General features: G+C 36.4%; 3 protein-coding genes across 3 annotated transcripts; all 3 read left to right on the forward strand.

The window, feature by feature from the left end:
* The first annotated feature begins 637 nt into the window (after positions 1–637).
* LOC125655266 (neuroglobin-like) lies at positions 638–2513 on the forward strand. The gene is made up of 2 exons (XM_048885508.2): positions 638–852; positions 1183–2513. Exon 2 carries the CDS (start codon positions 1229–1231, stop codon positions 1826–1828), a length of 600 nt encoding a protein of 199 aa, XP_048741465.1. The 5' UTR covers positions 638–852; positions 1183–1228; the 3' UTR covers positions 1829–2513.
* A 7390-nt stretch (positions 2514–9903) lies between these two features.
* On the forward strand, positions 9904–12602 carry LOC130048227 (uncharacterized). The gene is made up of 2 exons (XM_056144644.1): positions 9904–10147; positions 10490–12602. The coding sequence occupies exon 2, from the start codon at positions 10527–10529 to the stop codon at positions 12168–12170; it is 1644 nt and encodes a 547-aa protein (XP_056000619.1). The 5' UTR covers positions 9904–10147; positions 10490–10526; the 3' UTR covers positions 12171–12602.
* A 2934-nt stretch (positions 12603–15536) lies between these two features.
* Positions 15537–23297, forward strand: LOC125655267 (putative universal stress protein SAUSA300_1656). The gene is made up of 4 exons (XM_048885509.2): positions 15537–16200; positions 17709–17801; positions 21127–21233; positions 23051–23297. Exons 1-4 carry the CDS (start codon positions 16059–16061, stop codon positions 23276–23278), a joined length of 570 nt encoding a protein of 189 aa, XP_048741466.1. The 5' UTR covers positions 15537–16058; the 3' UTR covers positions 23279–23297.
* The last annotated feature ends 1813 nt before the right edge of the window (positions 23298–25110 follow it).

The following is a 25110-nucleotide window of genomic DNA, read 5'->3' on the forward strand; positions in this document are numbered from 1 at the left end:
ACATATATAAAAACTTTTAAATCTACTGATGGACATTATGGTTGTAGTTTGGTTATGCACTCTTTTGAACATAGGTTTAATTTCGTTCTAACTATCTCAGTCCAGTTTATGGTACCTAAAGTCAGTATGAATTTACACAAGTGGTCCAAAGATTTCTTGTGGAAAACTAATTTTATATTATTTCCAATAGCAACGAAATACAGTAAATTTATTACTTGTAGTAAATGATTAAAGTTTTGGGTTACTGTTGGTTTAATATCATATACACTCTGTACGTGTTCCATTTTAGTGTCCAAGTCGTATCACATTTTGAGGAGAAGAGTTGGCCTTGGTTAGCTTTGTGGCCAATAGGCACTTTTTTCTTATTTTTTGTGTTTTGCTTTTAATATTTCATAAAAACCATCATTCATACCCAGACAAATACCTTATCGGCAATCTGAAATTTGAAAAAAGACAATAAACAACTTTACAATCTATTAGCAAATTGCACAGTCCTTTAGTTCTAATGACTGCTGATTCCATTTAGCAGACAATCCTTGAAGCGTAAACAATCTTATACACTGGTTATCAGATTTTCCCGCCGCATTCTACGCTATTAAGGGCTTTTACATAAAGCGGAGACCAACATCCGTTTTGAAGCACTAATTGTCCTATTCTCCGCGGTGGACACACTATACAGCAGCCGTTTCAGCTAATGAATATAGCTATTTCAACACCTTAGAATCAATGTGTTATTCCGCGTATATACCTGTCTTCTGCCACGTTTTCATTTGGAACTTAAAATATTTTAAGAATTGATGATTTAAAAACTGAGCCTATATGGTCTTGATTCTTCCAATGGAACACGAAAAGGTTTGCTGCAATTTCATTTATGCTTTTAATGTTGTACCGATATTTTCATATTTGCAATCGCTTTAACGATAATCAAGTGACATATTGGCTATTTCATTATCGTTTATAGAAATTGCTCTTCCATCAAGCAACTCGTCTGTATGTGCGTATTTATAGAATCGAAAATTTCGTTGTTTTCATCAAAATATAACAGAATAATCCATTTGCCACACAGTTTGAGACTTTGTTTGCGAATAGACTTGCAAAGTAATGGGAAGGATGATTCGTTTTATATTGGTAATGATTTACCTTCAACATTTTATGCCACAATGTCTAAATATAATTTTACAGATTTTTTGCGTGCGAAGTGGACACGTACAAACCGAGTGAATACGATATGGGGTGTTCGACATCTTCCCTTGACGAAAATCCTGGCTCTTTCAAATGTCCGTCAAAGACCCCTACCTCCTTTGGTCACGAACTGTCCTCGTACGCCTCCTGTGAAGTCATGTCCGAAAGTGAAAAACGCCTTGTTAAGAAAACATGGAAGTATATGGCCAAAAACATGTCTGCCAACGGCGCGAAGGTGTTTCTAAGAATTTTTGAGCTTAAACCAGACCTCAAGCAATTATTTCCATTCCGAAATGACGATGGGGAATCCTTGATAAATGACCCAAATTTTACAGGACATGCTTCAAGATTTATGCAAGCGGTCGGAGCTGCTATTGACAATATTCACAATCTCCACGTTTTCTTTGGACCTTTGTTGATCGGACTCGGGAAACAACATATTAAGTTTGGTGGATTTAAACCTGAGTATTGGGACGTTTTTACGGAAGCCATGCTGTTTGTATGGGAAAACGAATTGGGTGAGGAATTTGACGACAAATGCAGATATGCTTGGACGAAAGTGTTTGAGTTTATTATGGAACAGTTAAAGGATGGTTACCGACTTGGTGAAGAAGAGGAACTCGGACAAGATCCAACACAAATCTGATATCTCCACGGCTATATTACCATGAAGAAGAGGAACTCGGACATGATCCAACACAAATCTGATATCTCCAAGACTATATTACCATACTGTATGTGTGCTCGCGCGCGTGTGTGTATCATGTACATGTAATAAGTTATGTTATTCATGATTGTTGTGTCATGTCCAAATCATACGGCAAAGGACCACCGAGTCACTATGGGGAAAATACATGTAACAGCGCCACCACCTGGAGACAGAAAATAGGAAGGAATATTGGCTATTGTCATTGTATGTAAATGCATTATTATCCGTTTGATACAATGTTTACAATGATTACATGTTCTTTAAGATTTAATAGTCAAGTGGACGTGTCAAATTAGTCGAAAGTGAATGAATTGTAAACACATTGCTCTGTTAAACATTGCAATCAATTATAGAATACGGCATGTACTGTACACTGCATGTAGTTGTTTTAGGCGGGGGATTCAACATAAATCATTAAATGCATTAATATGTAAAATGTAAGGCTCTAGGTCATTACATGCAACACTACAATCTCAGTAGTGTACCTAGACATTTGAAACGGGAAAGATGGAAATTATGAAATACTGCCAATTGGCCATCTTATAAAGAATTTTTTTTTATAAATGCATGTATGCGTATAAAACTCTGAGTTTAGATTAAAATATTTGATTTCTTTCACAAATCTGTGTTGATCATGTGTATCAAGGTATGTGTGATTGGAGGAGGATCTTATTTTTTATTTTGCCTAACATGAATTAACAATAACACCATGGGTTTGAATGGTCACCTCAACTAATTACCACACACCAATAACCAATCAGAGTGTTGATGCAAGAGTCCATTACCCCCCACCCCCCCCAAAGATTTATAACTCCTTTATCATAGATATATGCCTTTGTTAAATGACCGAGCTTGACCAAATGAACATGCTTCACCTGTCTTGCCATGATTAGTGTGGAATAATCGGGAAAATTTCCTAATCGATAATCGATCAAAATCGGAAGAACTAGATCGATCAATGATCGATATAATAGGAATTTACACGTAGTTAATAAATGTTTATTATTTTGTGGTTATTTCCTTTTAGTTTTATGGATATGTGTAACATACACACATCTATTAGCTTATTTACGAGGAATGAAATGGTGTGTTTTTTTATAGCCATGACATCGAGATTGGCTTTAGTTTAGTTTTAAGAAACCTTAAAGTTTTCAGACGTCCAACTTTGGTTTCCATGGGTAGGGATATATATCAAGTTATCAACTATTACGAGATTCCTCCGACTCTTATCCCCGCTTTTATATCGTGACATGTGCAGGAGAGAGTCAGAGCGGACTCTATAATGAAAAGTGGGAATTCAGCGACACCAGCTAGTGTCGCTGCATTGCCTACCTTTTACAACTTTATTTCGCGGATTTACCATTCAAGACGCAAGGATTCGGATTATTATTCTACAAGTTAACTATGACTAAGTTGATGCTATTGCCGTGTAAAAAGCTCTCACACTGATAAATGAAGCATCACTTTGAATTCGGTCGCCAATCGAGTTCTTTGCGCATGACGTCAGCACACAGATACACAAAATTCCAATCGGCGTTAAAGTAGCCATGAATAACCTGAGGAATGCTCATCCGATTACTGAATCCTATCTAGATCAGCGAAATAAAGATGTAAACGGTAGGCAGAGCAGCGACACTAGATGGTGTCGCCAACTTCTCACAAGTCTTTTCATTATGGAGTCCACTCTGACTCTCCCCCGCACATGTCGTAATATAAAAGCGGGGATAAGAGTCAGAGGAATCTCGGATTATTTATCAACTTCATAATTATTGAGTTGATCTCAATATCCATGATGATGATGATGAAAATATCTAAAGCCTTCTTCCTTTTCAAATGTTACAGTATTGATTGGTATTTACGTAGTTGATTCGTTTAATACGTTTATAATGGGCTTGTGTTCGGGCGACAATCGATTATTAAAAATGGAATCGATAATCGGAATCGACGAGCCAAAAACGATCGACAATCGATTGTCGGCGACAATCGTTTCATCACTATCTTTAATGTCTTCCATGTATTAAGCTCCGCCTTAGCACATGAACCCCCTATCCTGAAATCATGTTATTGTACATGTTTATGAGTAATAAAAACCCCAAAGTAAATCAATCACTACTTGTTCGATTCCAAGCAACATTGGTTTTCGTGGCAGGAATGAAGCAGGCATTATTGAAAAAGCAGCTCGAAATTTAACTTAAAGCTACATTTATTCTCTTTGGTAGACTGAATGGGATTTCCGTGAAACAAAGAAATTGTACAGGATAGAAACATGTGTAAGAAAAACAACCAATCGACATAATTTCGTTATCAGTAGAATTCACATCAGTCATTCAAACTGAGTCAAGTTTGAAACATTCAAGAACTTCAACCACAATATACATGTAAGTTCTGTGGCTGCCCATTAACAATTAAATACCACATGTTGGATTGTAGATCCCCACTACCATTCCGAAGCAGACGTTTCAAAGATCCGATGTATCGAATCAATGAAGAAGCTTTTTGAAGTGAATATTGATATAGTTTTACAACTTTTGATTGAGGCGGGATTTTACTTATATAAACAATTATGTTCATAGCCCGTCGGATGGGACGTAAAATGAAACCTCGTCTTAGGGACCACAAACCCATCCGGTATGCAAAAGACCGTCGTCATGGTCTTCGACGGTAAAATACTACGTAACCTTTAAAAAACCTTCAAAACCTAACACTGATATGATCGAAACGTTGCCGCTTCGGCTTAAGATGACATCATTTTTCAAAATTCCGTCCCCATCCCTAAAATTCAAATGGAGCCGTGTTCATGAAATCCACAATAGTTGTTCTCATACCCAAAAGACCCTACACACAATTTGATTGACAAATGTTCAATGAATTTCTGTTGAGATTGTTTGAAAGTTAACAAGGTATGACGACAGACGAACACGAGATATTACGTGAACTGAGTCACTCAAGTAACCTAACAAAATAATGATGAATTAATTTCCACCTCTTATAATTAAAGTAATTACAAGATCTGCCGCTCTATTTCGAGTAAGGAAATGTTGAAAGAGGAGGGGAAGGTAATATATATCTCATATAACTTATGCTGATGAGCCGTAAGACTTAAAGCAATAAACAATACAATACAATCTATCTCATAGAAAACCTACCCCCATACAGTGAATTATAAGTACCCGTAAACATAACATCCACCCAAAAAGTCACAAAAGCAAACAAAAATACATTACAGGATCCAGTAAATGTGATAATCCCCTATCTTTATTTCTCACGAAAAGAAGGAGAAACTCCGAACGTATTGTAACACAATGAATACAAAAAAATGTGGATTCTAAAATCCAAAGGACTTTTAGTAAATTTTAAATCACAAACCATTTCCAAAACAACAGAAACTAAACGAAAGAATTTTCAACAATTTACTCCACCATTCCTCATCACCATGAAATAAAGACTACGCTTTTTTTTTTAACAAAAAAACAACAACAAAAAACCAATTGCTTTTTCAATTGTACTATTCTCTTTAGGATTTATGAGAGTGATCACTGTTCGTTATCTTCGCTTTTCAATAAATCATTCCAAAAAATGTCAGTGTACTTACTATAAGGAGGACTAAAAAAACATAAGACTAATTTGTTGACACCATCACGACTCAAGGACGGTATCAGCCCTGGTTTATTATTGGGAATTGTATCAAAATGTTGCACAACAATGATTTCCGCACCTGTTATTAACAACGGAAATTGCTTTATAGGGCGCTGAAGGGAGATACATTAGAAAGGATGACGTCACAAGTCGGTTAACGCAGCGAATGAAAAATACTTTATCACATGCGGAGGAATATGATTGTAATCACGACAGTCATCAATTTAAGCTGGCATGTTCACAGTCGGAGCATTAAGCGAACTTCACTTACACCTCTGTCAGCGCATAGAAAGTACTTTCTGCATCACGTGACAATTAAATCACGTGATATAAATAGTAGGAATGGTTGAGGAACAACATGCAACATAGACATCACGTCAGTGAAAATAAAAACAAATCGACTATTTTAATTGTAATATAAATATAATTACGTCCTTTTAATGCGCTGATTTGTTTTATTGGAAATAACAGGTATAGTGCTACATGTATCTCAGCTGCAAATGCGTTAGAGTCTGATTAACTCGTCCTGTACCACACCGGTACAACATCTTACAGCGACTCTTTAAAGGTTCAGGTCCAATATTTTCAGTCTTAAAATATTCTTTTGATTAACACGGAATTCGGTATTCATCCCCGATATAGTTCAAAATTTAGATAAATTGTAAGCAAAAGCCACATAGTGACTGTAAAAAAAGAACAGTTTCCATCAATACATTTTATTTTCATGATACCCCTAACGAAGTGTGGGACAGAATGTATAGATATCGTTGTCTACCTGGCTATCCAGTAAATAAGGATTAAGGAGGAACAACACCTGTTAAGGATAATGGAGGACATGTGAAATAATACTGTACACAGGGAAATATGTGTCCCCATTTTATTTTCGCCCTTGTTGTCGGTATACAAATTGAAGAATGGACGAAATAGTTTTCATTCTTATATCTCGTTTAATTAATACAACTGTGTCTAGACGAATCTAGATTGATTGATTGATTGTTTGATGTTTTCCGCCACACTCAACAATTTTCCAGTTATCTGGTGGCGCCCAGTTTTTATTGGTGGAAGAGAGAACCCAGATACGATGTACCTGGGAAGAGACCATCGACCTTTCGAAAGTAAACTAGGAAACTTTCTTACTTACCGGCACGAGCGGGATTCGAACCCGCGCCGACAGAGGTGAGAGGCCGTGTGATTTTGAGCGCGATGCTCTAACCACTCGGCCACGGAGGCCCCTTAGACGAATCTAGAACTGGGTGAAACCTTTTACAATCATAAAAAGACGGAGAAAACACATGGTGAAAATAACCCTGCACACAGTATTTCAAACTTGTAAACTTAAAATTTCATTTATCTGTATATCCTTGTGGTTCTTGAAAAGATTTCGAAAAATAAATATACAAATGTACGTTTTTACTCTTCCGGAAAAAAATCTTGTAGCCTCGTCCTAACTATAGGAAGCATGGTGCTAACGAATTTGAATTGATACTTCATGAGAATCATATCATTTTGAAACAATGTATTGTTCAAATAATTTCCCTACATACTGATATAATTTAATCTTATTTGTAACACGCAAATTGATTGTCTGAGCACACTGACAAAAAATAGTTTACAATGTATATTGTATAATGTATCTTGCTATGGGGACACGCCCCCTTGGTAACCCAAGACGGCACTACTTTTTGTGATTTGAATTTACATCGCAGAAGTGATACGTTGTAGGCCTTCTATGAAATTGAAAATCAAGGGAATAAAACTTGCACAATAATAATACCTTTGCTTGATTTTCTCTCTCGATGTCAAACAAGGCATATTCATGTGGGTTTTTTTTTTTTACTTGTAAACTACACAAAACATTAACGGTAAAAACTCGATACCAACTCTAATACAACGATATCATTTGCGAAATAATGGTGCAGTATATCAAGTACTTGCAACGCTTGCTGTTTCATAATAAAATACATTTTCACTTGTGAGATTGCTTGATCCGCCTATCAAAGCATAAAATGTGCCATCTCTTACAAAATGTACCAAAGGACGTCACGCCAACATCGATTGGCTGTGAATTCTTTACATTTTACTGTGTCGGATTTAATTGGGTGACAATGCTGCATGCTATGGTAAGTTGAAATTTAGTTTAAAACGTTTATAAAGTCAAACTACCGCAAAGCATGTGGCATTTTCTGGTGCATGGCGTATTTTGTGTGATATGAGGTTTAGAGTTTTAAAAAATTCCAAGTATTTACTGTCATAGCGACTCAAAAAGTCGATCTTGCAATGTGCAGTAAACATTGGGCATACATATGTAGCCTACACATATCTTATATTATCAGGATTCGTTGAAAACAACGTTTTTAAATTTGATTCATAAAGTACATGCTCCGGTTATGCATAGAACCAAGATGGTGGTTTTCTCAGTCAACGCTTCGTCAGTCTGTTGCTAAGTGAATCCTTGCGCGGTGCAAGTGATTTCACTCACTGTGTTTGTTTACTTTTTTGTATAAATGAAGAGTACACCGTAGTTTTGTTTTTTACATTAATGATAAGGAATGAAGCTAATTTTGGCCTATGTTACACGATATAATGTATAATGTTTACGCTTATTAGTCCCCTACCGACGAAGTCGAGCAATTTCTACCCAGAGTTATCGTTCCTTACACTCACTTACAAAAGTGAGAGCAAGGAACAACAACTCTGGGTAGAGATTGGAAGTCGAGGGGACTTAAGGTTTGCGCTCCGTCCGTCTGTCTGTCCGTCCGTCAGTCCAGTTTTCCGCACTTTTTTCTCTGTTCTTGCAGATATTTATTTTATATTTGGTAAGTGTCTTTGCCATAACAAGTTACAGATCAAGTTCGAACTTCGTCTCGGTCCGTTGCCTTTTCACTTAGTTATGGCCCTTGAACTTAGAAAAATAGCATGAATTATCAGTTTTCTGGACTTTTTTTTGGTTGTCCTTGCAGATATTCATTTGATATTTGGTACATTGCTTTGCCATAACAAGTTACAGATCAAGTTTGAATTTCGTCTCGGTCCGTTTATTTTTCACTTAGTTATGGCCCTTGGACTTAGAAAAATAGCATGAATAATCAGTTTTCCAGACTTTTTTTGGTTGTCCTTGCAGATATTCATTTGATATTTGGTACATTGCTTTGTCATACAATATGTAACAAGTTACAGATCAAGTTTGACTTTCGTCTCGGTCCGTTGATTTTTCACTTAGTTATGGCCCTTGGACTTAGAAAAATAGCATGAATTATCAGTTCACGGACTCTTTGCCATAACAAGTTACAGATCAAGTTTGAATTTCCTCTTGGTCCGTTGATTTTCCATTAAGTTATGGCCCTTGGACGTGAAAAAATAGCATGAATTGTTAGTTTACATCCATGTTTCTTATCTCTGTAGATAAGAATTAAGAATACTACACTCATTAAAACTTCTAGCATAGTAATACTACAATATATCTAAATTATTCATGATCATCTACATGTCACAGTTTATTGACATGGTTAAAGACCTAAACCTAATTATAAATTTGTCTTTTTTCTTGGTCTAGTCTCTACTCGAATAGTAGTTGATTTCCAACCATTCCTATCCTGGTTCCCCAATTTTCCCTTTCACCATAACCTACATAATGAACTTTGAATATTGTTGTGGTACAGTGATTTTTGCAACCGGTAGGGGACTATGTATTGCCATGCAATACTCTCAGAGTGCTTGTTATAATCCGCTTCGAAAATGTGACGAAAAATTCCATCGAATGTACATTACATTACATGTTAAAAAATAAATGAACCATTATGGTTTCTGGGTGAACCTTTAAGTAGCAGTCCAACTCAAAATTCTGCAGCGCAACATTAAACATAAGTGATATATCTTTAAAAAGCTTATAGATAGTTTCTAGTACTACGGGTGTATTTCATGAAAATCAGAATAATATTCACACATACATGTACATAGAAAGATAATTGACAGAGATTTTTAAAGCTTTCTATACGTATTAGAAAATAAAGTGTTTTGTGAACTTTCTGTAATATTACAAATCTGCTGATTACTGGTATCATTACGCATACACAAGGGCCAAACTACGACCCACAATCAAATATGTGATACCTGAGCATTTAGGATCAGAATATAAGAAAACTCACCCTCTGCAGGATTCGTTAATTTCTGCCAATGAGTTTCTTTTCTGGTCCAAGGGTTTGTGTGTTGGGGGTGGGGGTGATCATGTACACAGACATCATTCGTCGTACATTTGCATTTTAACTTTATATAATGTACCCAAGTGGTTCTCGAGAAGGTATTCAAAGAATGCTCCTTATTAATACTATTTCTATTTATAGCTCTGAACCCCTATTATGACCCCAAAGGTGCATTACAAGTATGGAGAACAGGAAGTTAGATAATATGAGTGTAAGTTAGTTACTCACACCACTGTTAAAGTGTCATGTGATGTTTAAAACAAGGAAGAATGAAATGAAAACTACCACGTTTTGCGACGGTACACTGTACCTGTCATGAGAATTAAGTAGTAGAAGCGGTGGTATGATGTTATGCATGGGGATCAACCATACCTTTGTTACCTGCATATAGAGAGGAGCTAGGAATCACCCCCCAAAAAAGGTAAAAAGAAACTTTCTTAAAATCATTTTTTAAATGTCACAGTGATGAATTAATGAACTGAAGATTGTGTATCCACCATTTTTTTTTTTTAGATCCACTATTTTTTTTAGATTATGTTTGGATTTAGTCACTGTTGTCATATTTGAACACACAGGAAAATACTCATGTTTGTACAAACAATTATAGTCGAGTTATCTTTCTTTGTATACATGTACAAATAATTGTGCAAAGCAAGGTAATATCAATTCTTTGGATAAACCTTCATACGTTTGTTGAAAATGTATTTCACAGAAATTTGATGTTGAAATCAAAGTGACATGTTTTCCTTCATTAAAATTTCAGTATTCAACAGTTACTGTAAGTGTACTTCGCAAAAGACATGACGCACATGATTCAAGCTCAGAAGGCCAGACTGTGCGATTTTTGTCAAGATCCTGTCTATAATATCTGCCGTGAATGTGGGGACGGACTCTGCAAAATTTGCACCGCAAATCACTTCGTTTTAAAGCCGTCACAAGTGCATGACATTGTCCCTTACAAGTACGGAAAAGGAAGTCGCATCTTTAATCAGTGCGCATGCCTGTCCACTGAGAAACCAGCATTTTACTGTTTTGATTGTTACACACCATTTTGTGATGCTTGCGAGAGAGCCCACCGTTTGCATAATTCGGGGTGTATTTCGGAAAATATCAATGTTCTTGTTGAAATGTTACAGAAACAGAATCTGGAATTAATTAATATCATTATTCCCCACTATCAGTCCAAAACAGACGCTGTTAGGTTGAAAATCTCTGAACTTCCCGGTAGATATGACAATATTAAGCAAAGGATGGAGACCCATAGAACATCTCTACACAAAGCCATTGATGAAATCTTTAACAGGGAGCTTAACAAATTGCGTGAAATAGAAATTAGTCATCGGGCAGGACTATTGAAACAGCTTGAGAAAATCATAAAACAGACTGATCTTATCGAGAGAGTTATTGCACGCAATTATGATATATTGAGTGATGCCAAATTGCTGTTCGAAGCAAATGTCTTCGAACTTTTTACACCAATAACCAATGCTCCTCTAAAAATTGAGGAACATAGCACCCCTGAATTTGTTGTAAATGTGGAAAATACACATGAAAAGTTTAAAGACGTTGTTGGTTCTCTTGTTGAAAAGGGAACCGTTGTCTCTTCTTACACACCGAACCTACACCAAACATTCTGTTTAAAACCAATGACATCCCCAAAACAGATTTCACTGCTCAGTTGTGACATGTACGTTGGGGACATCGCATGTGAAAGAAGTGGCACGGCCTGGGTGTGTGGACTTGCATCTAGGCATATTGTTCAGTATGATCTGAAAGAAGGTAAAACGAAAAACTCCATTTCTGCTACTACCCAGCCATCGTTCGTAGCCTTGAACCGCTTAGGGCATCTATTCTACACCGAATTTCGAGATAGCTCTGTGAAATATGTGACCCACACGACACCTCAATCGTTCGCTAAAACAAAAGGATGGCAACCTCGAGGAATCATCTGCACTGACCATGGTGACGTTCTTGTTTCAGAGTACAGCGCAAATCTGAAACACTCGAGGATTGCTAGATACAATAGTTGCGGTTGTTTGGTGAAAGTCATAGAATGTAATGAGTCGCAAAAGCCTTTATTTCAGGATATCATGTTCATTTGTCAAAACAGGAACGGGGACATTGGTGTTACTGATAGAGTAAAATCGGTAGCCATCATTGTTCGGCAGAATGGTCAAAAGAGATTTGAATATTCTGGTCATATCCGTTCATGTGACTTTTCAGACTTTGGTTTAAGTGGAATTAGTACAGACAGCCGTTGTAACTATGTTATTTCGGATGCTCACAATAATACCCTGCATGTTATTGACTGGCAAGGAAAGTTTCTGTTTTATGTTATGCCAGGAAAAATTGTTGCTCCGATGGCGATCTGCGTTGATGAAAAAGACAGGGTGTGGGTTGCCGAGGCACGTGGTACTATCAGAGTGTTGACTTATATTGATTGAGAATTGTGTCCATCTGCAACTTTGACGAAGCTCTTCATTCAGTTGAAAACATAGGAAAAACCTAAAAGAAAGCTTAAAGAGACACTACAGCTCATTTTGCGCAAAAATCATGAAATGACAATTTTCCCAGCGCTTTCTCAATTTTTGTTGCATTGTTGAAAGTATGAACTTTGCGAAAATAACACTTATCTAAAGTTAAAAATTATCGTTTTAACGTTAAAATTAATACTTTTTGATGGCCTATACACAAAATATCGAGTCTCCTCCTTTCAGTCTTCAGACGCATGCGCATAGACAGTAAACAGTGCAGCATGTCGTCCAGAGAGAGAAAGTGTAGTTGATAGATCTAGAAGTTTGACAGATTCTGTGAGAAAAGAGGTAAAATTAGAATGAGATAAAACTCATACGTGAAATAAAATTTACCTTGGTATCAGTTTGACCGTTGGAAAACAAAGAGCTCGGAGAAACACATGTAACTCAGTGGCGGATCTAGGATATCCGAAGAGGGGTGTGAAAGTCAAAGATTAGCCAAAGTAATCGGCCATTCTGGTGCAAAATTTGGATTTCCATTCACAATCTGTGGGGTAAAAAGGGAGGGGGATCCTGGCCCCCTAAATCTGCCATTGAGACTAGCTGCGAAGACACCACGTTTAAAAGTAAGTGTTATTTTTATCTGAACACGACACGTGTTAGTTGTAAAAACATCGGTCAGTGGGAACATGGAAGGTTTCTGTTGAAATAATGATTTATAATTACTTATTATAAGGAGCAGGGAATAATCTTATACTTGAAAGGTGAGTGTGGACCCCTTGAAGGGGAATTTAAATAATTTCCTTCAGAACACCTTTGCTGTCATTCAAAACCACGTGATGTAAATAAGCATTCAAAAGTCCGAGTCAGCATGAAGAAACCTTTGAATTCCGAACGATCTTCAAAGCGCATTTGAGAGTAAATTGATGCATCCCAATTGTTCAAAATTGTCAGCATCGATATGAAATTTATCATTTTATCAATACATGGTTTTAAAAACACTTTATTAAAATGTGGAAAATGAGCTGTAGTGTCTCTTTAAAGCTGCAATACCTTGTACTAAGTACTGTAGATTTCAGAGAAGGCAAGGCAAATGAATTCAAACACTTTGAAATTAATTACATGTACTATGGAAGTAAAAAAAATGTAGGCAACAGCGTGTAAGCATGTAAAAGCATATGCCTATAAGAGAATGTATTACTAATAGAAATAAATCGTGCTTAATTTAACTTAATTTGCTATAGGTGTTGAATGCAGCTGACAGAGATTCATAATTTGTCAAGATTTGCAATTTTTATCTCGAGTTGATGCTATTAGAGCCATCTTACGTACCCGTCTCTGATATCTAAACATTCTTCAAAGTTCATTGGTCACCTGAGTCATTGCTATAATATATGCGTCCGTCGTGCGTTAGCAATTGAATATTTAACTACCCTTCCAATTCTTTTCAAATATGGTACGAAGTATCTGTGAGACAAGGAGGACATAGATTATAAATTCCATGTCTCCTGCACCCCAAGCAGGGCAACAACTAATCCTCAACTGCCGCGGTTGTCAAGAGGTAGAGCGTTTGCCTCGCATACGGAAGGTCGGGCTTCGAATCTCGGCCGCGACAGACCTAAGTCGTTAAAACAGGTAGTGATAGTTCCATCACCAAACGCTCGGCATCAGGTGTGAATGTCACGGGTCCTCGAAGATGGCCTTAAAAACGGATGTCCCAGAGGTGTCACAGTAGGTATGGTACGCTAAGAACCCTTACTGCTCAATGACCGTAAGCGCCGAGCATATATGCCTAAATTTGAAGTCCTTCACCGGTATTGGTGACGTCTCCATATGAGTGAAAAATTCTCGAGAGGGACGTAAAACAAGATACAATCAATCAAAAAACTTCTATGCAACAGCATATCTGTAAAAAAAAACCTAAATGCATATTCATGTAGGGAAGGGAAGCTTCTACAAAAATCGTGAATTTCATGATCCTAAGGTTAGAGGTAATGACTCCAGGGCGGGAGCAAACTGGGTAGAAAGTGTTAATATGTAAAGCATATACGTGTAAATAAATTCTTTAATACAATTGAAACTAAATAGATATTTAGAAGGAGCAGGTAGCCCTTTACCAAAATTATAAATTTCATGACCCCAGGGGTAAGGGCTTTGGTACCAGAATGGGATCAAAATGGATAAAGTAATTTAATTTCTTCTTGATAACTACTCTTCCAATTCCTTTCCAATTTGGTATGAAGTATATTTTGAACATGGGGGATGCAATGATACATTTCAGGATTCCTACACCCCCGGGGCAATAGGGGCAAAGGAAATTTCGCTATAAAATTGACCAATTTTCAAAAATCTTCTAAAAACTGCACATCTGTATGAAAAACTAAATGCATAGTCATGTAGGGTAGGGAGACTTCCATCAAAATAATTTCATGATTCCTGGGATAGCAGTTCTGACTCCAGGATATGGGCAAACTAGTGTTTATGTGTAAAACATTTAAATATTTTCTTTAATGCTATTGCTACTAAACTGAAACTAAATAGTGCAGGTAGCCCTTCGCCAAAATTGTAAATTGCATGATCCCGGGGGTGGGGGTTTTTGGTTCCAGGAAGAGACCAAAATTACCATAGTGATTATTGTATTTATCATTTAAAAGACTTTAAAAAATAAAATTGCTGATACAGTATAAAAAAGAAAAGCTTATTTAGGAAAAGCCGAAAAGAATGTGCCAAAGTTGTGAATTTCGCAACCTTCAGGTTCTGACTCTAGGGCAGGTCCTAAATAGTCATAAAGCGTTAGTAAACAAATATTATATCATGTAATTTAAAGGTTTTTTTTTTAATCAGTATAGACACCTTCGGGGGTCATTCTGTGTTTGAAGAAAACATCTTGTTTTATAGTGCTGAACCAGTGCCCGACTCTTTGATGTGTTTAACATTTCGCGGGAAAGGAACTCGTGGGAATCTGGTGAAATAATTTTCAGAAGAATGAAAACACAAACTTTAATGGTTACAATTTTATGTAAAGTAGATTGCGCCTTGGGATCACAGGTTCAAAGAGCGTAACATTTGTCATTAAAGTAGGCATTTCTAATTAAATTTGGTAATATTTGCACCTGTGGGAAGCTTGTTCGAAATGACTAGTAAACGGGTGTATGCTATGTTTACATCTCTGTGAAAAAAGTGTCTGAATTGTCGATTTAAGGGACAGTAATTATGCTTATAACTCACAAGCGTCATTTGTAGCAAATCTGCATTTTAAACTAACTTCAAATGATAAAAAATGAATTTCACATCAACCACCATTCCTTTAAAAAAAAAACAGGCTTCCATGTCCATTTGGATATTTTATTTTACCTCTGAGTCTCCAATGATGTAATCCTTTCTAGGTACAGTTATATTATAATCACACAAATTTCACAGTTTCTATATACAGAGGACAGCTAATTATGCATTTCATCTAATGACTGAACGAGATCAGGAACGTGACCTTTATGACCTTGTCAATACTACGCGTATCCTCTCGACTAGCGCATTCCGTTATAAAACTTCCTTCACCGCTTCCTGTACTACAGCAGTGGTATTTTCACCATGTAAAACTGTAGATCGTTAGATATGTGTCGATTCTTCGGAAAAACACACCATCACCGCCGTGGTATTTGTCGCCTCTAACATCTGTTGTATGACAGTGCCTGCCCGCGGGTCCGACTCAGTTGCAGCTGGACTGATGATCCTGTTTGATAATTATGCATATCCATCGTCTATGCGGGTGATATATAAACCTAAGTAAAGCAGACTAAGTATACCAAAAAGTGAACTTTAAATCTGGTTTGTCTGCATAAAGAAGGATTTTTAACTACCATGCTGAAATTCGCTTATGGACATAAAAGTCACGCGAGTGATGTGAGAATGTCATCGACAGGCGATCTCACAGAAACGTACACACCGCGGACTGTGTTGATTGCATTGGACGGTAGTGAGGACTCTAAATTTGCATTTTATTGTGAGTACAGTTTGAATTTTGCATTTCGTACTGGTGATTTTATTCTAGTCATTATCTTTATTTATATAAAAAAAAAAAAAACAACCACAGCCTTTGCTATGATTTCTAATTGTTAGAGGTGTGACTTAACAGTCGTTCATTTTAACAATAATTCATGCTCCTACATACATGTATAGGAGTACGTGTGTGTTTGTTCCTGTGTGATAGTCATGTTGTGAAACAATTAGATTTAAGGCACAGGTGGCAGCTGTAGGTATATAACACAGATCTCAACGTTATGTAAGAATAACACCCTGCTCATACTTTAAGAATCGCTTTAACTCACAATTGAATTTAATGCACCGTCCAGCCTGTGTTCGCACGGTTATAAATTTAATGCACTGTATAGCCTGTGATCGCACAGTTATAAATTTAATGCACTGTACAGCGTGTGCTCGCACAGTTCTATTCGGATAATAAACTTTAATGTGAGAACGCGAAGTCATACGGGCTTACAACCGAATTACACTGGTCAATCGATCATAGCGTGCCTTAATGTATTGTAATGATGGTCTCAGCCTCCCCAAATTGAGAAATAATCCATCAGCTTCACCTCTTCGCAACAAATGTAACGGGGATTTCTGTTTCAATCTTCAGATGTTAAATTGCCATTGTTTTATGTTTCTATTTATTTGGTTAAGAAGACCCGCTACACTAATCAAAAAGTGGTTGGTTTTTTGTTGGTTTTTTGTTTTGTTTTTTTGTTTTGTTGTTGTTGTTTTTTTTTTTTTTACATAAGCCCATCCCTGAAATGTCTCTCAAATAATAATGAAACGATGCATGCTGACTAAAAATACGATATCCATGCTGGTTTTCAGGACAAAGAAATCGTTGGAATTTCAGATTTAGCAAATTAATAGATAAAAGAAATGTAAGTATCCAATAGGATTCGAACCTGCTGTACCGAGTTAACTTGTCAGTAAGATTTTCTTTCATAGCTGAATTCCGTTTTATGCTACCATTGCGTATACCCCCCAAACAGAAACGTGATGGAGGGACAGACCACTCATAGTGCTAACACTATTCTGTATTTCCGGTGTTCCGTGTATTAGGATTCTGTAATTCTGATTATTATATTATATACTTGTGTTTCTATATAATCGCGTGAATATGCAAATAATATAACTTGAGGTTCGATATCATATTCAGTGGCTGATCCAGATATTTATGAACACGGGGGTGGGGGGGGGGGGGGGGAGCAGTAAAAGTGTGTTGGCTGCTGTGAAGCCCCTTCTGAAGCTTTGAGTTCTGACAAAAGAGGTATATGTTTTAGTCCTTTTTTGGGACATATTTCTATAACAATTGGATCACTACACATTGTAAAAAATAAAGGAGCGGGGTGATGTGTCGGCGCTGGATCCGCCACTTACATTGAAAATGATTGTAAATGGATATCATTTCCCATTCACTGCCATATTTTATATGAAAAGGTTGATTGATACTACATAAACTGTTCTGTGTACACTCAGGGTACGTTCACAACATCTACAGACCTGGCGACCGAGTAGTGCTGGTGTATGCAGTGGAATTCCAATCCGATAAAGACTATCGATGGCTCTATTGTGAGTATGAAGTTTGTACATAGTTTGTTCGTCTCTCTGAAATTCAGTAATTTGAAGTTAAAACGAAATCTGAAAAGCTTATTTTCTAGACATTGTACATGTACGTTTTGTGTAAGCATTTCATAAGATGGTTTGAGAAGGTTAAAGGTCCGAGGAAAGTGGGAAATGAACTTGGTGCTAAGATAAAGTGTATGTAGATGTTAAGTGTTTGACAAAAACGTCACGTTTTACGACTGTACATCCTGCCATAGGAGGACATATGTAGTTTACGAGCCTCTGGTTTTTTTTCTATCGGTGTTGTTAATCTTTTTTCACCCCTCTATAGCTCTGATCATAGCGATTTATTATTTTTTAACATCTCCCCAGCATGTGATAGTATATCTCAAGGTCTTGTTTTTTGTTATATATTATGATGAATATGTTTCACTGATGAACAGATGAGGATGTTAACGTATAAGAAATTAGATTCACTTTCATATTCACATGGTGACATTTGAGATTAAGATTGGCTGTTAATTGAACATTGTAAAACATGGACGAAACAACCAATTTATTTAACACAAAGGAATACTACAAATACAATGAAACATTTATAGGCAACCAGTGCAAGGTAAAATAAACATATTCATCTCAGTTGGTAATGATCTCAATTGTAAAAAAAAAAATCAATTTACCTCAATGTCAATCTAATTAGAATTAGACTTGTAAATCCGCTCCTCTACGATACGCCTGTATTGAATCGTATCGTAGAGGAGCGGATGTCAGATTATTCACAGCTGGGGAAGGAGCAAGCTTAGATAACGTAATGAAAATAGACACGGTGCCTGCATTTGTTCCGGGATATTTAAAGGGACCTTAAGAACGTTAATTAAAACTGTATAATTTTCATCATGGTTGAAATGTTAGAATGTGTTAAATTAAAAAAAATTACATAAAATATCTGCGATAAATTTTATTTACTTCCATACGATAATGTTTCATCAATGTTTCGATATTAACAACGAGAATTCTAATGTCAACATTAAAAAAAATTGCAAGATGTGTGAATTTTGATACGTCAGTGGTGGTGGTTTTAAGAAGTGTGAATTTTGATATGTCACTGGTAGTGGTTTTAAGATGTGTGAATTTTGATATGTCACTGGTAGTGGTTTTAAGATGTGTGAATTTTGATATGTCACTGGTGGTGTTTTTTATGAACTGTAAAGCTGCTTGAGTCATTTTGGTAGACTTGGCAGTTAATGACCCTTTAATGAATCTACTACAGTGTATAAGCATCATGATCAGTTATGACACCAAGTGGGTCAATTGAATAATAAAACTGTAACTCTATGATAGATAATGATGTAACGTTATAATGTGTTATCAAGTTATAACATCGGACAAACGAATATCTGAAAACAAGAGTATTAAACGCCATGTTAATATTCTATGTACACTGTACATGTATTATTATTTTAATCGCTTAAGTAATGCATGTCCATGTAGCTAAGACTTTTTCCAACTCTCTGTTAATGAACGGAATGGCCATAACATGCATGTACAAAATGTACGTGTACTAGATTCTATTATATCGGGGTAAGCTGAATTTTTTTCATAATTGCAAACGTACATCAGCAAACTTTAACATACGATCCAACGCAACAATAGGTGTAAAAACCAATCATAGCGCTTCCTCGGAACCGTTCATTATCGCGTAATCTGCGATGAAAACGAGCACTAAGACTGCTGACGCTGGAGCTTGTTTTCATCATTTTATGCTCTTTTTGGAGAACAATAAACACAAATAGGACTTGTTGTCCTTCAGACCCACCACCGGCGGTTTACCGGTTTAAGCCACGTGGTCACTGTTTAGAATATACATGTAAAACTTTATCATCTTTCCCAGTTGGACCATCTCTCGGTCTTTTCTTTTAAGTCCAGAAAAACTCAGATGTAATACGTCATCACATTGCACCTTCTTTGGATCACATGACAAGAAAGATGGCGTCTCCCACAATTTGCACATTGTATGGCACACTCTCTAAATTGTCACAAATAACTAAATGTAACTGGATGTGACATTAACTGAACGATTTCACCCTCTATTTCTTCTCATTACATTCTCGCATATAATGATATTTGATAGTTTCTCTGTTATTTCCAAGAACGGGTAAATATTTGGCTGATCCGTTTTCAAAAGTCGCCATGTTTTGTTTATATGATTATGATACCAGTGTAAAAATCGAAGGCGCTGTTTCTAGAAGAAATCCGTTTGTTCCATTGAAACTGTGTGTACTCTACGTTAAGGTATTTGATTGTTTAAAAAAAACGGACGATAATGACAGCAATGGTTTTTTTTTTTTGGTTTTTTTTTTTTTTTTTTTTTTTTGCTTTTGTCGCATTAGATTCGTGAAGTCAGTAATTCGCCGAACGCGATTCTTATTTTCAACATGAAAACCGGTGTTTTCTGGGTCCTACTCCATTTCCCCGTCAAGATGTATCTGTGAAACACTGATACTTCCCACCTCAGCTCGTGTGGCCAAAGTTAAAGTTAAAGTTTTTCATGGCCAAGGTTAAAGTTTCTAAAAATAACTCAAACCCCAAAATAAACCTCATGGCGTCAAACGAAAAAGAAAGATCTTGTTACAGGGAATAGATATGTGAAATATGAAGGCCCTATCACATCCATTCAAAAATCTTGGCCAGGTTTTGAAGTTTTTACGTACAAACAGACAGACGGACAAACAAAAACTAAATGCTCCCGAATCTCCTATTACGAGTGCATAAAAATAAATCGACGAAAATTTGTCAAATATATCTGTCACTGGGATTCAATATTAATTTGTGCGAATGAATCTAAAGAGGGAGGAAATATTTAATCTTAGTCCAAAAGAAGATATTTTACCACAACATAAAATATCCCGGATAGAAACCAGTATATACAATGTATGACTAGAGAACAGTCTATGTTTACTGGTGGTGAAAGAATGAAAATAATATAAAACGCATTAGCACACTTAAAAAGTTATTGATATTCTAATGGACTGTCCAGGAGCAAATTACAACACTCTAAGCACAAAAATGACTAAATCGTGAATAACCATAAAATCGTTTTACAATGTGAACGCTTTTGGCAGACGTTTCATATTAAGTTAAAAGTCATGAGGTGGTTGAACTAACATTGACCCATGCATTAGACTCATTTTGCAACACAATTTCTCTTTAACCATCTGTAATATTTTGACATTGGTACAGATTAAAAACAGTTTACAAACCAACAGTTTCAAATGTGGGTAAAGTTGATTAGGTAATGTCTTTGTTTTTGACAAAATTGCTATTGTTTCAGCTTTCACTAAAAATGATGAGGAGAAATTGGGCGAATCCCTTGATAAAGATCGATCTAAACACCAAGAAATTATGAACAACTTCTCACAGATGCTGGTGAACTCAAAGGCAAGTGTTAACTAACAAAAGTCTTGATGGCAATGCCTTTAGATACGATCTGGGTATTTATTTTAACATGTGGAAATTGTAAAGACTCGTTGAAGAGACCAATATCATATATCATCTTTAATTTCCATAGGAGAATAGGGCGTTTCATGGTCTTGTATATCACAAAATATGCAGTAGAACACAATAATGTGAGAGCATATCTACCTATCCTTCTTATAGTGACTGTAGGTGACTGGGACGCTGGCAATAAAAAATAGTAACAAGTTATTGAATGGGTTCATGACTCTTGTTAGATAGTGATTTTATTATATGTAAACATTGTAGACAAGCAGGGCGGTGACACTTTACAGGTCCTCCTCTTGAATACAATTACCCTTTATGTACCATTTAACAACACTTGCTACAAACTTTTTTTTTCAAAAATAAAAGCTAAATTTAATTGTTTATAAGTAAACTGAATACAGTTTACCGTATGGAATGTAAGTTATTCCCCTGATTTCTCAATGGGAAAAGTTGGTATAGAGTTACATGTTTAATGGGAGGGGTGATATATTTCAACTTTTGAACATCACAGAAAATGTACAAGTCCCTTATTTTTAGGAATTTATTACAAGCAAACTAAACCAAAAATATATATCAACCCATGAATCCATTGTTTGGTTTGTATCAAGTATTCTTAATTAACTAATGATATATTCCGACATAATCATTGTCAGTAAAACCCCGTGGCACCGTTACACATTATATTGTATTGTTCATAAAGTAATGAATGGGTTACATATTTTCGTCAATTTCCTCTGTCGATGAATTTATACAGTCAAAAATAATACATTTGTAAATTCGAGATAAATACCATGCTTGGTTAAATGACACCTGGTGTACATTTAGCAACAAGTAGTGGGGTTTTTTCCAGTTTGAAACGATAAATTGATAATGTACATGTATGCGTTGGTTGTACTTGTGTTTTTAGGCAAATCTTATTGGATGGTTTTTTGTGTGTTTGTGTTTTGGTTGTCGAAAATAGTGATAAAAATTAATAATGAAGAATTTGTGGTATACTAAGGACATCATGATTCTGGTCTAAAGAAATCGAAGACTAGCTAACATTTACATACTTTGTTACATCATGACCATACATTGCTTGCAAGAAAACCACACAAGGGCCACTTATAGATATAATCAGTGACTAAATTATTTTGTTCATTTATAATATTTTTAAGTCGTTACACTTCTTAGAAAAATTTCGTAACTAGCAATTGATTGCGATCAAAAATTGTAAATTGTCTATTTATTCCTTTTATGACACCGTCAACTGAGGACCGCAAAATGCTGCGCACCCTCTGTAATCAGGGGGAAATAACTCGCATAGCATTATGAAAACTGTAGGCCATTGAAAATCAGTTTTGAAATGATTAAAGAGATGCCTTTGAAATGGTCAGAAGCACACTTTTGATCCGATAGACCCCGACCGAAATAATGAGTAACCTCTGCAGGAAATCCCTGGGAACGAGCATGGTTTGAATTAAGAACGGAGTGGTAAATTTCTTAGAATTTCATTTTGTCCGAATGTAGTGTAATTTTCAAATTCAATGGGTCAAGTGGACGTAAATATATTTGTATTTACTTTCAGACAATAAATTCCAAATATTACAAATCCAAAGAGGGAGTTTGTTTCAATAACGATATTAATTGTCATATACCTTCTTTAAAAGAGCAATGGATGCCTCATCGACATGTTTCAATCTAAGATTACAATATAAAAACAACCAGAGCACGTGTACATTTGTATGAATTCACTCTTGTTTATTCTCTGACAGATCCTTGGGGAAGTCAATGCAATTGACGCGAAAGCGCCTGGCGAGGGAATAGTTTCAGCAGCCAAAGAAATCAATGCGTCGTTCATTGTAACGGGTACGAGAGGCCTCGGAAAAGTTCGGCGGACTCTCCTGGGGAGTGTGAGTGACTACGTACTGAGACATGCGTCAGTTCCTGTCGTAGTTTGTAAATATAACGAAAAGACGACGGTGGCTGAGAAGGACGCATAAATAAATCACGCAAATAGAATGTTGTTTTGGTTTTTTCCATATACACTAGACAGGATGTGTATGGAATGGCGATACACGGTACTGATAAATTAATGTACTAATCCGTCCGTCTTTCCATCCCACCTCCTGTCTGGGTCAATACTTTGGAATGAGGACTTACTAGAAGCTCATACTTGTGGTAAAGAATGCTTACAACGGTATGATGCGTCAAGCCCCTGGATCTAAGTCAAGTGGTCGAATTCAAATTCACTTTTGAAACTTTTAAAAGTTTGTTATATAAAGATATTAAGATCTCTTACTTGGTACAGATGAGATAATGTGATATGACCTTGATCAGGAATCATTCCCCCCAAGGTCATAAACCAGTTTGAAAGTAGTCTCCCTGAAATTTGCAAAGTACATTCCACCATAATTTATGAAAAATATTAGGAGTATGTAGCAACTGATGCTATAACACCCACTAATAATAGCTGTTGCATCAACGAATGCCTTTGTGTTCGCTAATGAAAAATTAATATCATTAATGATGCACCAATATGATAAATATTACCGTGCGGATCCGGGTTAGAATAGGTCCTCAGTACCCATTGCTTGTCGTAAGAGGCGACTAAATGGGGCGGTCTTTCGGATAAGACCGCGAAAACCGAGGCCCCATGTCAGCAGGTGTGACACGATAAAGATCCCTCCCTGCTCAAAGGCCGTAAGCGTCGAGCATAGGCCTACATTTTGCAGCCCCTGACCTCTCCATATGAGTGAAAACTTCTCGAGTGGGATGTTAAACAATATACATGTAATAATGTAATAATCAATCAATCATATGATAAATCGCTCGCAAATGAAAAAAGGAAGTTTTTCATGAACGGGCGATTTATCATGAATGGTTATGATGGTGAATTATTCATCATTATACCCCCCCCCCCCTCTACAAAGTTGTAGGGGGTATACTGGAATCGGGTTGACCGTGAGTGGACGCAATGGTTTCCGGGCTCTAAAGCATTATGCTTTCCATCTACAGTCACCATATCATACATATGGACTACCCATGGGACGAAGATGTTCCCCATCAATTTTGGGGTCAAAAGGTCAAGCGCACTGGACATCGAAGTAGTAATATGGTTTCCGGACTCTAAAGTGTTACCCTTTCCACCTACAGTCACCATATCAGACATATGGACTCAGTTTGAGTGGACTGGACTTCCCATGGGACGAAAATGTTCCCTATCGATTTGGGGTCAAAAGGTCGAAAGTCAAGCGCACTTCTAGAGAAGAAACTACTGAAAGTTTTGTCACGCCCTTTCTTTTTTATACTCGGGAAAGAGGTAAATACGCAATTTCTGGGTTGCTCAATAGTTATTTCCCTTTGTGGAACTCTTATGCACAGTGAGACGCAAAACTTACTTTCGTTTACACGCGGTGGGTACAAATGCTTATCGCTGTCTTTATATATTGCCTAAAGAATGATTATCAGACATCATGCAACCACCCAAACTATTGGGACACACAATTTTTGTAAGTTTATGAGTATTTGATAATAAAATAGCTCAAACAAAAATCGATAATCACCATATTTCTTTAATTAAAGCATCACTCGTGCAGAAGAGGATATAATAAATAATTTAATGGCCTAATTCAAACAAATATTACTCTTGATATGGTCAGTTTAATGTATACCAACGGCTGATACAAGTATAAACAAAATTTACACTTTCATAACTCGTATCCTTATTTACATAACAAGTCTATAATACATGTATACATCTTGTACCCACACAAGCATCCAACAGAATACTGAACATACATGTACCTCCATCACAGATGAGCTGATGTCTCGG

This window comes from Ostrea edulis, chromosome 7, assembly GCF_947568905.1.
Source record: "Ostrea edulis chromosome 7, xbOstEdul1.1, whole genome shotgun sequence".
Lineage (NCBI taxonomy): Eukaryota > Metazoa > Mollusca > Bivalvia > Ostreida > Ostreidae > Ostrea > Ostrea edulis.

Bases quoted from the DNA above. Each gene is read 5' to 3' on its own strand.
- LOC125655266 (XM_048885508.2), top strand. From the start codon at position 1,229: ATGGGGTGTTCGACATCTTCCCTTGACGAAAATCCTGGCTCTTTCAAA.
- LOC130048227 (XM_056144644.1), top strand. From the start codon at position 10,527: ATGACGCACATGATTCAAGCTCAGAAGGCCAGACTGTGCGATTTTTGT.
- LOC125655267 (XM_048885509.2), top strand. From the start codon at position 16,059: ATGCTGAAATTCGCTTATGGACATAAAAGTCACGCGAGTGATGTGAGA. The intron at 16,201-17,708 runs GTGAGTACAGTT...GTGTACACTCAG, and splicing joins CTCTAAATTTGCATTTTATT to GGTACGTTCACAACATCTAC. The intron at 21,234-23,050 runs GCAAGTGTTAAC...ATTCTCTGACAG, and splicing joins AGATGCTGGTGAACTCAAAG to ATCCTTGGGGAAGTCAATGC.